The sequence below is a fragment of the Toxorhynchites rutilus genome, chromosome 2, assembly GCF_029784135.1.
Source record: "Toxorhynchites rutilus septentrionalis strain SRP chromosome 2, ASM2978413v1, whole genome shotgun sequence".
Taxonomy (NCBI): Eukaryota; Metazoa; Arthropoda; class Insecta; order Diptera; family Culicidae; genus Toxorhynchites; species Toxorhynchites rutilus.
In genome coordinates this window covers 254,408,269-254,423,482 of record NC_073745.1, presented here as the reverse complement: position 1 = coordinate 254,423,482, position 15,214 = coordinate 254,408,269, and the positions used below count along the sequence as shown (strand labels likewise).

The window sequence follows — 15,214 nt, the reverse complement described above, 5'->3', positions numbered from 1 at the left end:
CTGACCCGGCAAACTTCGTCCCGCCCAACATTTGTTTTTGGTATCAATACCTTCACACATACACTAAGCGCAAGTTCATGAGTCCAATCGCAGAACTGTTCATTGATTGATCTGCTAATCGACCCCGTTGAATTTACCTTTTAATAAAAAATTCCTAGTACTTCTAACTAAACTCATCAATAATATCAGATTATTTTCAGACACAATTCTCGTTCAAGATTTTTCAACCACTTTTAAATAAGATGTTTCTCCGTTATATGGAATAAATGTTTGATACAGAAAATATGAAAGAATGAAGACAGACCCCTCTCCTCTTCTCCCCTTAGAGAGAGTGTGTCTATTCACCATAGAAACGTTTCGTGTCCCCTAAAATGTTCACATGCCAAATTTGGATCCAATGGCTTGATTAGTCTTCCAGTTATGCAGAAATTTGTTTTTCATTTGTATGACAGACCACCCTAAGAGGGAGGGAGGAGTGTGAGTGTGTGAGGAGTGTCTCTCTAAAGGCAGGGGGGGGGGTGTTGGTTGTCGTGAATTAATCCTGTGCACTCATTTCGAGAATCCGGAGTTGTTACATCGGGACATCGGTAAGATGCTGGGAATCGTCCAATCCACGGTCAGCAGAGTACTAAAACGATACTTCAAGAACCTAACCATCGACCGGAAGGTGAAGAACGGCAAAAATGGATGCTCCGTCAGTGAAAAAGATCACAAGCGCGTAGTTAAGCAGTTTAGACGTGATCCGAGAAGTTCGGTCCGGGATGTCGCCAATAAGCTGAATTTGTCAAGTTCATTCGTCCAGCGGACCAAGCAGCGGGAGGGCCTGCGTATATTCAGTTCAGAAGGCTCCTAACCGCGACGAAAGGCAAAACATGGTGGGGAAGACGCGAGCCCGGAAGCTGTACACCGAAATGCTGACGAAGCCGCATTACCTGGTAATGGACGACGAAACCTACGTCAAAGCGGAGTTTCGTCAGCTGCCGGGCCTGTTGTTCTTCTCCGCAGAGGACAAATTCAGCGTTCCGGAGGAGATTCGCAAGCAGAAACTATCCAAGTTTGCCAAAAAGTACATGGTGTGGCAAGCGATCTGCTCTTGCGGAAAGCGGAGCGCCCCCTTCGTGATGACCGGCACGGTAAACGGGCAGGTTTACCTTAAGGAGTGCCTACAGAAGCGCTTACTACCACTATTGAAACAGCACGAGGGCCCGACCATATTCTGGCCGGATCTCGCTTCGTGCCACTATTCAAAGGACGTGTTGGAGTGATACGAAGCCAACGGGGTCACCTTCGTGCCAAAGGAAATGAACCCGCCCAACGCGCCGGAGCTTCGCCCAATAGAGAAATATTGGGCGATTATGAAGCAGGCCCTCCGGAAGAACCCAAAAGTTGTCAAATCGGAGGAGGACTTGGATTTCTGTTCAAAAAAAAAATGGATTTCTGTTCAAAAAAAACTACAACCTGACGTTGTACAGAACCTTATGGACGGGGTAAAGAGGAAGGTGCGAGCATACGGGCTTGGACTCGAAGTATGAATAAAAAGAAAATGCCAAAAGTTGTTTAATAGTTTTTATTTTACTGTCTAAAATTTTCAAAAGGATCGGTCTACTGGGCAAATTTCTACAGCGTTTTTTCCGTGATGCAATTTGATGTGACACACCCTTTAGTACATTTGATGTTTGCGCTAACGAAATTGATCTTTGTTCGAAACTGGAAATGGATTTTAATGTGATGAAACGCACTCCTATATCTTCTTCTATCTATACCAATAAAAAAGTATCTCCGAATGTGTTGATAAGAGCAGAACTCGAGGTAGGAATTGTCCGATTTAAGGCGGTCTTTATCATACTTTCTGTATAAAAAAACATTTATTCCATGTAACGGAAAAATATGTTATTTGCAAGTGTTTGAAAAATCTCGAACGAGAATTGTGTCTGAAAATAATCTGATATTATAATGATGAGTTTTGTTAGAAATACTAGGAATTTTATAGTAAAAAGTAAATTCAACGGGTCGATTAGAAGATCAATCAATGAACAGTTCTGCAATTGGACCCATGAACTTGCTCATAGTCAGAAAATGTGAATGTTTGAAGGTATTGATAACAAAAAACAAATGTTGGGCGGGACGAAGTTTGCCGGGTCAGCTAGTCTATAAATAAAAATGGAAGGCGAAGTGTGTTGGTAAGCGCAAAACCCGAGGAAGGAATGGTTCAATTTGAGTCATCTATATTTCGTTGTATTCGTCTCTTCCCGTAGATTAATATAGCGGAGAAAAAATTCGGAAAATTGAATTTCCATATGTTCTACAATTAGCTAAGCGTTGTTAGTCCATTTGATGTTGGCACTAACGAAATGGATTTTGATTCGAAAGTGGAAAAGGATTTTCAGACGGAATAACGCATTCCTATATCTTCGATCTATATAAATAAAAATGGAAGTCCAAATGTGTTGGTGTGTCCTAAACCCGAGGAAGGAATGGTCCGATTTGAGCTGTCTTTATTTTGTAATATTCTCTGTATCAAACATGTATTCCATGCAACGGAGAAACATGTTATTTCCAAATGCTTGAAGAATCTTGAACGAGATTTGTGTCTGAAAATAATTTTATATTATGAGAACGATTTTCTGTAGAAGTACTAGACAATTTATAGTAAAATGAAAACTGTAAAGGGTCAAAGGGTAATTAATCAGTGATGAGTTCAGTAATTAGACCCACTAACGTTCACTTAGTAAGAAAACGTGGATGTTTGAAAGTATTCAAATCAAAAAATCTATTTTGGGCGGGACGAAGTTCGTCGGGTCAGCTAGTTATAATATAAATTATTATCCGATACAGTTCTTGTTTAATACTTGTCACCATTTGCGAAATTGCTTTTCTCTATTTTGTCGAATACATATTCGATACGGAAAGGCTTATTTTCATTTAAAATATTGATTATAAAAGTGCCATTATTCCACCTGCAAACCTATTCGTTTCATACAATTAGTGAACATTGAGGATAGTGCAACGATCTGACTCCAGAATTTTACTTCAAGAGTTACAGATTTACATTTGGCAGATTTCTTATATTCTTTAAAGTTTAAAAATATGTAGTTATATGGTTATATATATAGTTATATATAGTTATATAGTTTAAAAATTCAATTGCGGGCATTTTAAAAAAATATCTGGTGTCCCTGCATATTTTTCGCAATGAATCTTGAAGCTGAACTCATTCATTATTCTCGAATCACAGAAGACCATCCAAGTCAGTCACTTTCGGAAGAATAGTCGATTCTGGCGATTCAATGACACACAATTTGGTCGAAAAACCTTAAATGAATTGGATCCCGATTGCATTTGTGAAACGACTTGCTTCATAAACGCCACGTAAATTTTTGAAATCTGGCTGGAATGTGCTATCCCATCAGCTAAACTAACCGGATATTCCACCTACAGATTATTACAGGTTCAGGTCCCTGCAAAGTTCACTTAATACTCATGTACTAAAGGGTGTGTCAAATCAAATTGCATCACGGAAAAAACGCTGTAGAAATTCGCCCAGTAGACCGATCCTTTTGAAAATTTTAGACAATAAAATAAAAACTATTAAACAACTTTTGGCATTTTCTTTTTATTCATACTTCGAGCCCAAACCCGTATGCTCGCACCTTCCTCTTTACCCCGTCCATAAGGTTCTGTGCAACGTCAGGTTGTAGTTTTTTTTTGAATAGAAATCCATTTTCTCTTGAAGTCCGCCTCCGATTTGACAACTTTTGGGTTCTTCCGGAGGGCCTGCTTCATAATCGCCCAATATTTCTCTATTGGGCGAAGCTCCGGCGCGTTGGGCGGGTTCATTTCCTTTGGCACGAAGGTGACCCCGTTTGCTCCACTCCAACACGTCCTTTGAATAGTGGCACGAAGCGAGATCCGGCCAGAAGATGGTCGGGCCCTCGTGCTGCTTCAATAGTGGTAGTAAGCGCTTCTGTAGGCACTCCTTAAGGTGAACTTGCCTTAAGGTAAACTTGCCCGTTTACCGTGCCGATCATCACGAAGGGGGCGCTCCGCTTTCCGCAAGAGCAGATCGCTTGCCACACCATGTACTTTTTGGCAAACTTGGATAGTTTCTGCTTGCGAATATCCTCCGGAACGCTGAATTTGTCCTCTGCGGAGAAGAACAACATGCCCGGCAGCTGACGAAACTCCGCTTTGACGTAAGTTTCGTCGTCCATTACCAGGCAATGCGGTTTCGTCAGCATTTCGGTGTACAGCAAATGTAGATTTAGCTTGTAGCACATAATACTGACAATTGTTGATTTTCATACGATGTATGGAAGCTATATGGGACTACGCCAGTTATGCGGACAAACAGTGATTTTTCGGAAACGTTTTTTCAAAATTGCTCAAATGTTTTCGAACAAAAAATGTTTGTGTGCATTTTGAGCAAACGTATTATATTGTGTAGAATGCGAAACAGCAAAAAAGTCGATTTTGTCCATTTTGTCGTTTACGTCTCCTATACAAACATTGGCAGTATACCGGTTTGGCATGGAATGGCTGAATGATGATTTTGTTTTCCCAAAAATTGACACCAACTTTCCGGACAACCCAATATGAGCTATCCTGATTTCTATTTTCATTCACCCTGATTTTTGAAAATTATAGTTGGCAACCCTGAATACAAGCAATTTGCGTTACCGTGTAATTTTTCAAGTATTTCTCGAGATTTCGCCAAATCGATTCTTGAGCATTCAGGTGGCAGGCTCAAAGCATCATGTGGCTCTAAAGATGTTCTATAAGGCTCCAATACACGATTGTTAAAATCGAGAGACACGCCACCATCATTTTGCAAATGGACTTAGTTGAGACATTCGCTCAAAAAAAATCGCTTCAAAACCAGTCTGCTTCCGAGTACAGGAAAAACTATTTTGGGCGATCTTTTTTTGTACGATTTTCTGTTTTTGTGCAGTATAAGAAGAGAAGCATATTTAACGCAGTTATCGTCCATTTATAACGAAACGGATATAACGGAATCATACGTAAATCACTTCCGCGCTTCTAGGAGCTTTTTATAGTTTAGACTAGCAGTAGTATTAAATTCGCCAATCCAACATTATTTGATAATGATGTTGAAGATATTATATTAATTGCAAACTTTATCTTTTTAGCAAACATTGAAAAGCTGAATGTGGAAATTAGCCTGTGTCAGATGGAGTCACAAATGACCCTAAACTCTTATTGAGAAATAGACAGTATTATAATTATCCATATGAGTCGCATTTCGAGCAGCCACCACCAAATGTAAAAATGTCAGAGGATAAAAAAGTCTATCAACCGAAAGACATTTTCATTTAAATGTGCACTTTATAAATCTGATTATTTAATTAAAGTTATCTATTGAACACTATCGAACAAATTAGTAGCCAGTTTACCTCGCGCTACGCCAATCATCCAGCCAAATCCTACCAGTACTAATTAGGCCTTGGTACAGCGGCTTTCAATTTAATTAACCCCACCTTTTCCACTCTCTCGCTTTCTTCCAGGATTTTCGATTCAACTTAGCGATTGCCGAAATATGAAATGCGCTCCAAACATTTCCATCCCAACCAACAGTGTCAGGAGCAACAATAATAACACCAACACCAGAAACAACAATAACAATATCAACTTTAACCACGTGAAAGCTAATTCCTCAAGACATTTATCGGTAAGTGCTTCCTCAAACCATTCCGTCGTCAACCAATTGCCTTCGGCATCGGTAGCAGCAACAGTAGCAGCCGCCACAGCTACCCCCGCCGCCGCCACCGCCGCCACTGCTTCCCCGCAGCCGATAGCAACGACGACGACGACGACAACAACGGTGCTAAAATCCGGCCGTAACCATAATAATTATCCAAATAAAAGAGAACAGCAGATGTTAATTTACACGCAGCCCTCGCCAGATAAGAAGGGAAATAAATCACCTCCGCCAGTGCCCGCGGGTATCAACTCATCTTCCGTGTATGCCACAGCCAGTAATAGCAGCAGCAGCAGCAACAACAACAACAGCGACAGAACCAGCAGCGGCAGCGGCGGCAATAATAGTACAACAGGTCGTCAATCGCCTGTTACCTCATTCCAGTACGACATCACCTCGCCAATATTTCGCGATCGGAGCATCGAAGAAACGGAAGCGGCCCATGATTTATTGTCCTTATCACAAAGCCTGCCCCCACTCCCAGCTCCATGCGTTGTGACAATTCTTCAAAGTTCGGAGCCGACCGTAAACTTTGTCACGTCCGGAACTCAACCCTCAAACCACAACTCAGCCGCCTCTCACACCCAGCAATCCACAGAGCAGCCAACGGTTGTCCAAAATAACATCATAAATATTGTCGACGGAAGCTACCACTGTTCCCCCGGATCGGTTCCGATATCTATGATAATACCGTGTTACGAAATTTCTGCCACTTCAGTCCCGCTAAAGACTATTACTGCCGCGGCTCCCCTAACTCCACCCACTTCGGAGCACTCGTCCGACACCGAAAGCAATGGATCCTCACCGGCCCAAGGACCAATCGTCTCATTCGTATCGTCTTCCAACCAATCCAACAAAAGGAACAGAAAACTATCTGCCGCGATGGTGGTTCCGAACAAAAAGACCAAAGTCACAAACAACGACTCCTCCTCTCTGGTTGGAGACACGGCTCTAAACAAAGCCCAAATGGCAGAACTCTATACCTACGATGACCTCATCTCCAGTGACGGCCGCTCAAAAAATCGCAAGAAGTCCTCCTCGACTTCACCCAAAGATCTGAACAACTCCGTCACAGACGAAAAGCAACCACAACCAGAGACCAAATCAGCATCACCATCGAATGTTGCCGTGTCCAAGGGGAAATACAAGTGTCCCGAGTGTGGTAAGCAGTACGCAACATCGAGCAACCTCTCGCGCCACAAACAAACTCATCGAAGTCTTGACTCGCAATCGGCCAAGAAGTGTCAAACCTGTGGCAAAGCGTACGTCTCGATGCCTGCCCTGGCGATGCATCTGCTCACCCACAAATTGTCCCACAGCTGCGGAGTGTGCGGCAAGCTGTTCTCGCGGCCATGGCTTCTCCAGGGTCATCTCCGGTCGCACACGGGTGAAAAACCGTACGGCTGCGGACACTGCGGCAAGGCCTTCGCCGATCGGTCGAACTTGCGGGCCCATATGCAGACTCACTCGACCGATAAGAACTTCGAATGCCACCGCTGTCACAAGACGTTCGCTCTGAAGTCCTATCTCAACAAACATCTGGAGTCGGCATGCAACCGGGAGGATGACATGGTCGGTGGTAGGAAAATCTATCACAGCAGTAAGGACATCGATCGGGATGAGGCCCGACAGCGGCAGCTACAGCTACTGGACGAGAACAGTTGCATGACGATCGATGTGGTCACAACGACCAGCTCCGGGTTCGATAATGCTGGGATCGATGATGGGGACGATGATGACGATGAAGATGAAGATATCGATGTGATCACGGAGTAAATAGGTAGTCGCGTAATTCGTGGTTCTCTCCTGTTCCATCTGTTTCTTAGGTACTCTTGACCTTCTTTGCTTGTCGGACGATTTGGTTCTGTTGTTACATCACTTTCAATTTTTTTATTTTCCTATTATAATTTCAAACAAATGATCGGAATATCCATTTGCTTGAGAATGTGGCGTATGTTTTCTATAATATAATTTCTCAGCAAGTCGATATTCGACGATTCGTATCAGTTGACACACTTACCTTACTCGGATTTAAGTGCGATTCACATACAACATACACGTCACGTTCACGTCCCGTCACGTCACGATACGTCAATGATTCTACCATGAAATTCTCATGAAAACATTCACATACACCAGCAACGTAACGACCCGTCAGCATACGTTCAACGAAAACGACCGGCAGGGTTTGTAGAAAAGAATAATTGACGGAGACGGACGGCTCGTTTGGTTTTTGTCTGGGCTTTGTGTCTCGGCTTTGGTTTTGATTTGGTTATACAGTAATTTATATCTACATCGACATTAAGCTAATTGAACAGATCTATGATGCAACACGTTTAATTAGACATTTTTACCTCTAGTTGGACATTTTTGTAAACATTGAGTTCGGGGCCCAAATTATGGCCCCACATTGAAATTCGCCACCAGTCGCAAATGTCCAATTACTGGTCAAAACCGACTCCAATGCGACACTGAGTGGTGCCTCAGCATATCGCTTTATAAGTAACTTACTGTATTTTTTATGCCAACATATCTCTTAGCTCCAAATTTCGGAGTGAAAATCATTCGCGACTAGTTGAAAGAATTATTCTATTTATTTTTTTTCAATTCATTTATTTGTAAGGCTCAATCGCATGAGCTTTGCGGAGCCACTAATTCATGATTTGTTTTTACAGAATTTCAACTTAAATATATGTTTAGTAGGTTTCGACCGATTACTCGCGGTTTACTCGAGGTTAGAGGGGCAATAATTTTTGTGGGATGGGTCAGGTTAGGGATATGGATATGAGGTATCGTTGTCTCAACCGAGAGTTACCGCACGCACTGTAGCATTGTGCATAATGACCAGGGATACCATCTGGTGTTCGACTATCTGTCGAGGGTGGGCGACGGTGAGATGAGAGGACACGACAAACTAATAATATTCTATTTATTATTATTATTGCATAAGGGTCGGACTACGGGGTTTAAGCATTTAAATAATTGAATTCAATGATTCTCATTGAATTTTTCAAAATTTAGAACTGATTCTAGGCATGCTAATTTGAAAGAGGGCATTGCAATTTAAAATTGTTGTAGGTGGCGACACCATGAATAAAATTAAATAAATCATTCGTTTGGCATTTGGTGTGACGGTGCTGGTGGAAGCATTGACTGCATGTGTGAACTGGTGGAGACGTTGACGGAACGTAGACGTTCTTCTCCGTAACGTGCTATGTGAATCGCACTTTAATCAGCTTTGCAAAACGTAATGCATTAAAAATGTAAACAAAAGTTCACGCATTAATTTCCGTTCTGGCGTTCTGTCAATACATTTTCTCCATACATATCGAATCGCTTTGCATTTTTTTACCTTTTCGATGACAGCTATAAGAAGTTTTAATTGATCATTCAAAACAATTTCGATCCGTTATTCCTATTGTACGCTTAATTTTCCAAATCTGATAAATGTGGAATGTAGCTTATAAAATGCTTAACCTAATGTAACATAGTTTTTAGAAAATCAGAAAATCAGGAACGTTTACTTGGCCCTTCTAGCTGTGTTGAGCCTGTATTGGTTTTCACTCGATCTTCCAATTCAAGAGAACTTTTCCTCACGCGCTATTTTTCTGGTCCGAGTTCCTTTATGAATTTGCATGATTGGTTAGAGGATACATGGACCCTCAACAACCGCAGCCAGTTTGATCCAGACAACCTGGAGACGTTGTTGTTTCTTCAAAGACAACCCCAAAATTCTTAGTCAACGATATTGCAATGGAAGTGTCGATAAGACAAATATCAATTTTAAAGTATCGATAAAAAATATTGATCTATCGGCTTGAAAATATCGATATTTTAGATACCGATACTGAAATGGTGATATGGGTCGAAAGTACAAGCTCTTCCAACATTCACCCTATGCAACTCACTTTCCTTTGTTCTCTCTAGGATGGAGTACGTAAATTGGAAAATCGCTAATGAAAAAAGTATTTTCGAGTCATAAATAGGATTTTTTATCTTTTCCACTCCCCATACTTTCCAACCAACCTAGTATATCAAATGAATCGAAAATAGGCTACAAATTTGAAGATGAAGTATCGATGTTATATGATGCAGTATTTAACAAATATGAATCATACTTTTATCATTAATCATTTACCCTCAAAGCATCAACAACTTGATTCATAACATCTGCTCAAATCCTCCAACACATCCACTATTTCCACAACTTTCGTGTCCCCCATTCCGCGTCGTCCTCTCCTCTGACTGCGTATCGATCGGACGCCATTCTTTCCAAATAAAAGTCATCCTCACGCAGAAAAAAATATGAAAAGAACGCATTAGCGCAACTTTCCAATCAAACGGCACCGGAAGGAAATGATGCCTTCTCCATCCAATTCCCGAACGAAAACAAATGATAAAAAGTAATTTCGGCGATGAAAATAAATTACTTTTAAATGATGACTCATTGCCCTACTGTCTCTCTATTCTGCATGTCGACACTCGACAAAAAGCGATGGATCTTCCAGTACTAGGTACACAGAGAAAGCCAGCCACCATTGAGAACTCGGCGACTCGACGGCAATTTTCACGTTTCTCCGACGTGCGCAAAAAGTAACTTGCAACACTCTCCGCCAGCTGCCATCTGCGCGAAGAGTAATGAAAGCTCTAGACTTGCTCCCGCGATTTTTCGACGCGATATTATTAGCGACCCTTGATTCTCATATTCCTGCAGTGCGGACAACAGCAGTAGCATCTCTTATAACGGAACCACTCGAGGTGGGGGAGGTAGGAAGGGTAATATTAGTAGAAGACGATGAAAATACAAACTCATTGGACAAATTCGGCAGCCAAGCGCCCGTTATGTGTTCGTCCAACCACTCAATTTAGTTTGAAAAATTGCGATATTGGAAATTGATGGCTGTTCAACCCACCCCCTCGCGAGGTACTCGCGCCTTCCCCCACGATGAGTACACTCGCGAAATCAACGAAGTCATTTGAAGACATTTTGTAAGCAAAATTCAGCCTCGCTGGAATATATACGCGCAATTTTCAACGTTTGAAAGCCTTGCAACAAAATTATTCTTTGAACACTTGTTGTTAATCAAGGATAATCACGACATGTGGTTCGCGTGACAGCTTCATACTCTAGATGGTTCGGGTTGGATCCTAGCCGATATTGTTCGAATTTTCCGAGGAGAAAAAGCACTTGTCACGACTTCCCTGGTGGAAAAAGTCCCTGTCAAAGTACAACTGTTCAACCTATGTGATGTCTACTGGAACAGAGTGCGCGTGATGGGTATGATATTTATAACCGTGTTTTCACAAAATTTAAATGTTTAAACGCATCAGTGCCAATCATACAAATAACGAGGGGATTCAATTCCTGTTCTCGCACTTGTAATGATGCACGTCCATTAGGGTGTCAATGGATGTATGGAAAAAAATTTATCATCGAATTTTGAAAACCGACCGAGTACATTTTGGCAATTGGGCAAAAAAAAATCTGTGCAAAGTTTCAGCTCGATCAGACATGATTTAGAGGTACCTCAAAGCGCTCGAATTTTTCATTGTTTGATCCTCGAAAATCTTCCAAACTGGCCTCTCAGTCCCAAAAAAGTTCCAAAAGGTCGACCAAAATTTTTTTTCATGGTATCACCAGATCTCGACGTTTTATGCTTTTTTGAGTAATTTGGCATAGAAAACACAATATCTATTTTCTAAATTTACTTTACTCCCCTTGGGATATTTTCGAGGATGAAAAAATCAAAACTTTGAGTGCTTTGAAGCACCCCTAAATCATGTTCGATTGAGCTGAAATTTTGCACAAGTCATTTGTTTGTACCAAAAAACAAAATGTACATGGTCGGTTTTATAAATTCGATAATTATTTTTTTTTCATACCTTCATTGCCTCTCAAGTCCCAGAAGGTCGATTTTCGGTCAAAAATTTTTTTTCGAGATGACACCAGATCTAGACGTTTCATGCATTTGAGCAATTCCAAATGAAATCGAAAAATGACAAAACATGAGTATTTTTGATTCGAATGAAAGTGTGTATTCCGTTTGGGTTAGAGGAAATATGAGTTTTCCACAGCAATTGGGATTTTTTTGACTTAAGCGTAACTTCTGAAAAGAGCGTATCGATTTGAGTAAGAGAAATCTTTGATAATTTATATCTCAAAAACTATGAGTCGTGCCGAAATAGTGTCTTAGAAAGAGTTATAGAGTATTGATATTTAACCATCAATGAAAAAAATGTACACTGAGAAAAAAAATTAGTACTCTTTTTTTTATTTACAAAATAAAAATTCAATTTGCAATATCTAAAATATATATTTTTTAATTTTTTTTTTAAATTTTTTCATACAAAATAGAAATCATGCAGAAAATTTTAAAAATGGGCCCAAGATGGTAAAACTATTTTTGACGAACTTTGTGGAACATCGAATTTTTAGGAATTTTCGAAACATCGAATTTTTGTATGCTAGCAATCCTTTTTAGCCACAAATTAAAAATCCTGATGTGATTTAAAACAAAAAAGGTTATTATCATTCTCTTTCAAAATTGGCCATTCTCGAAATATTTAAAAAAATATTTCTAATTTATTGTCTTTTTTATAGTAAATAATCCCTTTTAATATGTTTGTCGTGTTATACCGTCATGAAATTTTATGAATTTTCTTACAATTTCCAAAAACTTTTCCAAATACATCATCATGGTTCATTTTTTGACTCAAGCGTAACTTTTGAAAAGGGCGTATCGATTTGAGTAAGAGAAATTTTTGATAATTTATATCTCAAAAAATATGAGTCGTACCGAAATAGTGTCTTAGAAAGAGTTATAGAGTATTGCTGGCTTAATTTGAAAAAAAAATACACTGAGAAGAAAAATTAGTACTCTTTTTTTATTTGAAAAAAAAATTTTAATTTGCGATATAAAAAAATATGTATTTTTTATATTTTTTTCAATTTTTTCATATAAAATAGAAGTCATGTAGAAAATTTAAAAAATGGGCCCAAGATGGTAAAACTATTTTTGACGAAAATTGTGGAACATCGAATTTTGAGGAATTTTCGAAACTTCGAATTTTTGTATGTTAACAATCATTTTTAGCCACAAATTATGAATTCTGATGTGATTTAAAACAAAAAAAAAGTTATTATCAAGCTCCTTCTAAATGCAACCATTCTCGAGATATTTAAAAAAATATTTCTAATTTCTAATCTTTTTATAGTAAATAATCTCTTTTAATATGTTTGTCGTGTTATACCGTCATGTTCATGAAATTTTATGAATTTTCTTATAATTTCCAACAATTTTTTAAAAGTTTTTTTTGTATTAAGTTAAAAAAGAATTTTTTAGTCTCGCTACGTTCTGTATTAACCCACATGTCTTCGAATATTTCATAACGTAAATCCTAAACATATGTCTTTACCATAACGATGTATTTGGAAAAGTTGTTGGAAATTATAAGCGAATTCATAAAGTCTCATGAACATGATGGTATAACACGACAAACATATTTAAAGGGTCTATTTACTATTAAAAAGACAATAAATTACAAATCTATCTATATTATTATTATTATCTATATATATAAAAATGGAGTTGTGTCTGTCTGTCTGTCTGATTCTTATAGACTCGGAAACTACTGAACCGATCGACATGAAAATTGGTATGTAGGGGTTTTTGGGGCCGGGGAAGGTTTTCGTGATATTTTGAGACCCCTCCCCCTCTCAACAAATGAAACACAAATTTCTGCATTACTCGGAAATTAACCAAGCAAACGAAACCAAAGTTGGCATGTGGAAGTTTTAGGGTGCAATAAATGTTTCTATGGTGATAAGATACTCCTTCCCCCTCTCTTAGAGGGGGCTGCCATACAAATGAAACACAATTTTTTGCATTACTCGGAAATTAATCAATCAAACGAAACCAAAGTTGGCATGTGAAAGTTTTAGGGTGCAATAAATGTTTCTATGATGGTTAGACAGTCCTTCCCCCACTCAAAGGGGGGGCTGCCATACAAATGAAACACAAATTTCTGCATTACTCGAGAATTAATCAAGCAAATGAAACCAAATTTGGCATGTGGAGGTTTTAGGATGCAATAAATGTTTCTATGGTGTTAAGATACTCCTTCCCCCTCTCTTAGAGGCGGCAGCCGTACAAATGAAACACAAATTTTTGCATTACCCGAGAATTAATCAAGCAAATTAAACCAAATTAGGCATATAGAAACTTTAGGGTGCAATGAATGTTTCTATGGTGGTTAGATACCCCTCCCCCTCTCTTAGGGGTGGCTGCCATACAAATAAAACACAAATTTCTGCATTACTTGAGAATTAATCAAGTAAATGGGCGGGACGAAGTTTGCCGAGTTAGCTAGTATATTTATAAATATCTCGAGAATGGCTACATTTAGAAGAAGATTGATAATAACCTTTTTTTGTTTTAAATACCATCATGATTCATAATTTGTGATTAAAAATGACTGCTAACATACAAAAACTCGAAGTTTCGAAAATTCCTAAAAATTCGATGTTCCACAAAGTTTGTCAAAAATAGTTTTACCATCTTGGGCCCATTTTTTTAATTTTCTACATGACTTCTATTTTATATGAAAAAATTGAAAAAAATATAAAAAAATACATATTTTTTGATATCGCAAATGAAAATTTTATTTTGTAAATAAAAAAAGAGTACTAATTTTTCTTCTCAGTGTATATTTTTTTTCAAATTAAGCCAACAATACTATATAACTCTTTCTAACACACTATTTCGGTACGACTCATATTTTTTGAGATATAAATTATCAAAGATTTCTCTTACTCAAATCGATACGTCCTTTTCAAAAGTTACGCTTGAGTCAAAAAATGAACCATGATGATGTATTTCGAAAAGTTGTTGGAAATTATAACCAAATTCATAAAATTTCATGAACATGACGGTATAACACGACAAACATATTAAAAGGGATTATTTACTATAAAAAAGACAATGAATTAGAAATATTTTTTTAAATATTTCGAGAATGGCTACATTTAGAAGGAGATTGATTTTTTGTTTTAAATCACATCAGGATTCATAATTTGTGGCTAAAAATGATTGTTTACATACAAAAATTCGAAGTTTCGAAAATTCCTAAAAATTCGATGTTCCACAAAGTTCGTCAAAAATAGTTTTACCATCTTGGGCCCATTTTTTAAATTTTCTGCATGACTTCTATTTTGTATGAAAAAATTAAAAAAAAATTAAAAAATATGTATTTTGGATGTTGCAAATTGAATTTTTATTTTGTAAATGAAAAAAGAGTATTATTTTTTTTCTCAGTGTACATTTTTTTCATATTCAACCATCAATACTCTATAACTCTTTCTAAGACACTATTTCGGTACGATTCTTAGTTTTTGAGATATAAATTATCAAAGATTTCTCTTACTAAACTCGATACGCCCTATTCAGAAGTTACGCTTGAGTCAGCAAATTCCCAATTGCTGTGAAAAACTCATATTTC

General features: G+C 38.4%; 1 protein-coding gene across 3 annotated transcripts in view; it reads left to right on the top strand.

Annotated features, from left to right (window-relative positions):
- LOC129768388 (mucin-5AC-like) overlaps window positions 1-15,214 on the top strand; it is a 124,027-nt gene that overhangs the window by 90,562 nt on the left and 18,251 nt on the right. For 2 of the 3 annotated variants that reach the window (XM_055770005.1, XM_055770004.1), the window contains one exon: window positions 5,523-11,185. In XM_055770005.1, coding sequence (XP_055625980.1) covers window positions 5,523-7,492 — 1,970 coding nt within the window. In that variant the 3' untranslated portion in view covers window positions 7,493-11,185. Of the gene's footprint in view, window positions 1-5,522; window positions 11,186-15,214 lie in introns of those variants that run through there. The other variant, XR_008741668.1, reaches the window with a different exon arrangement.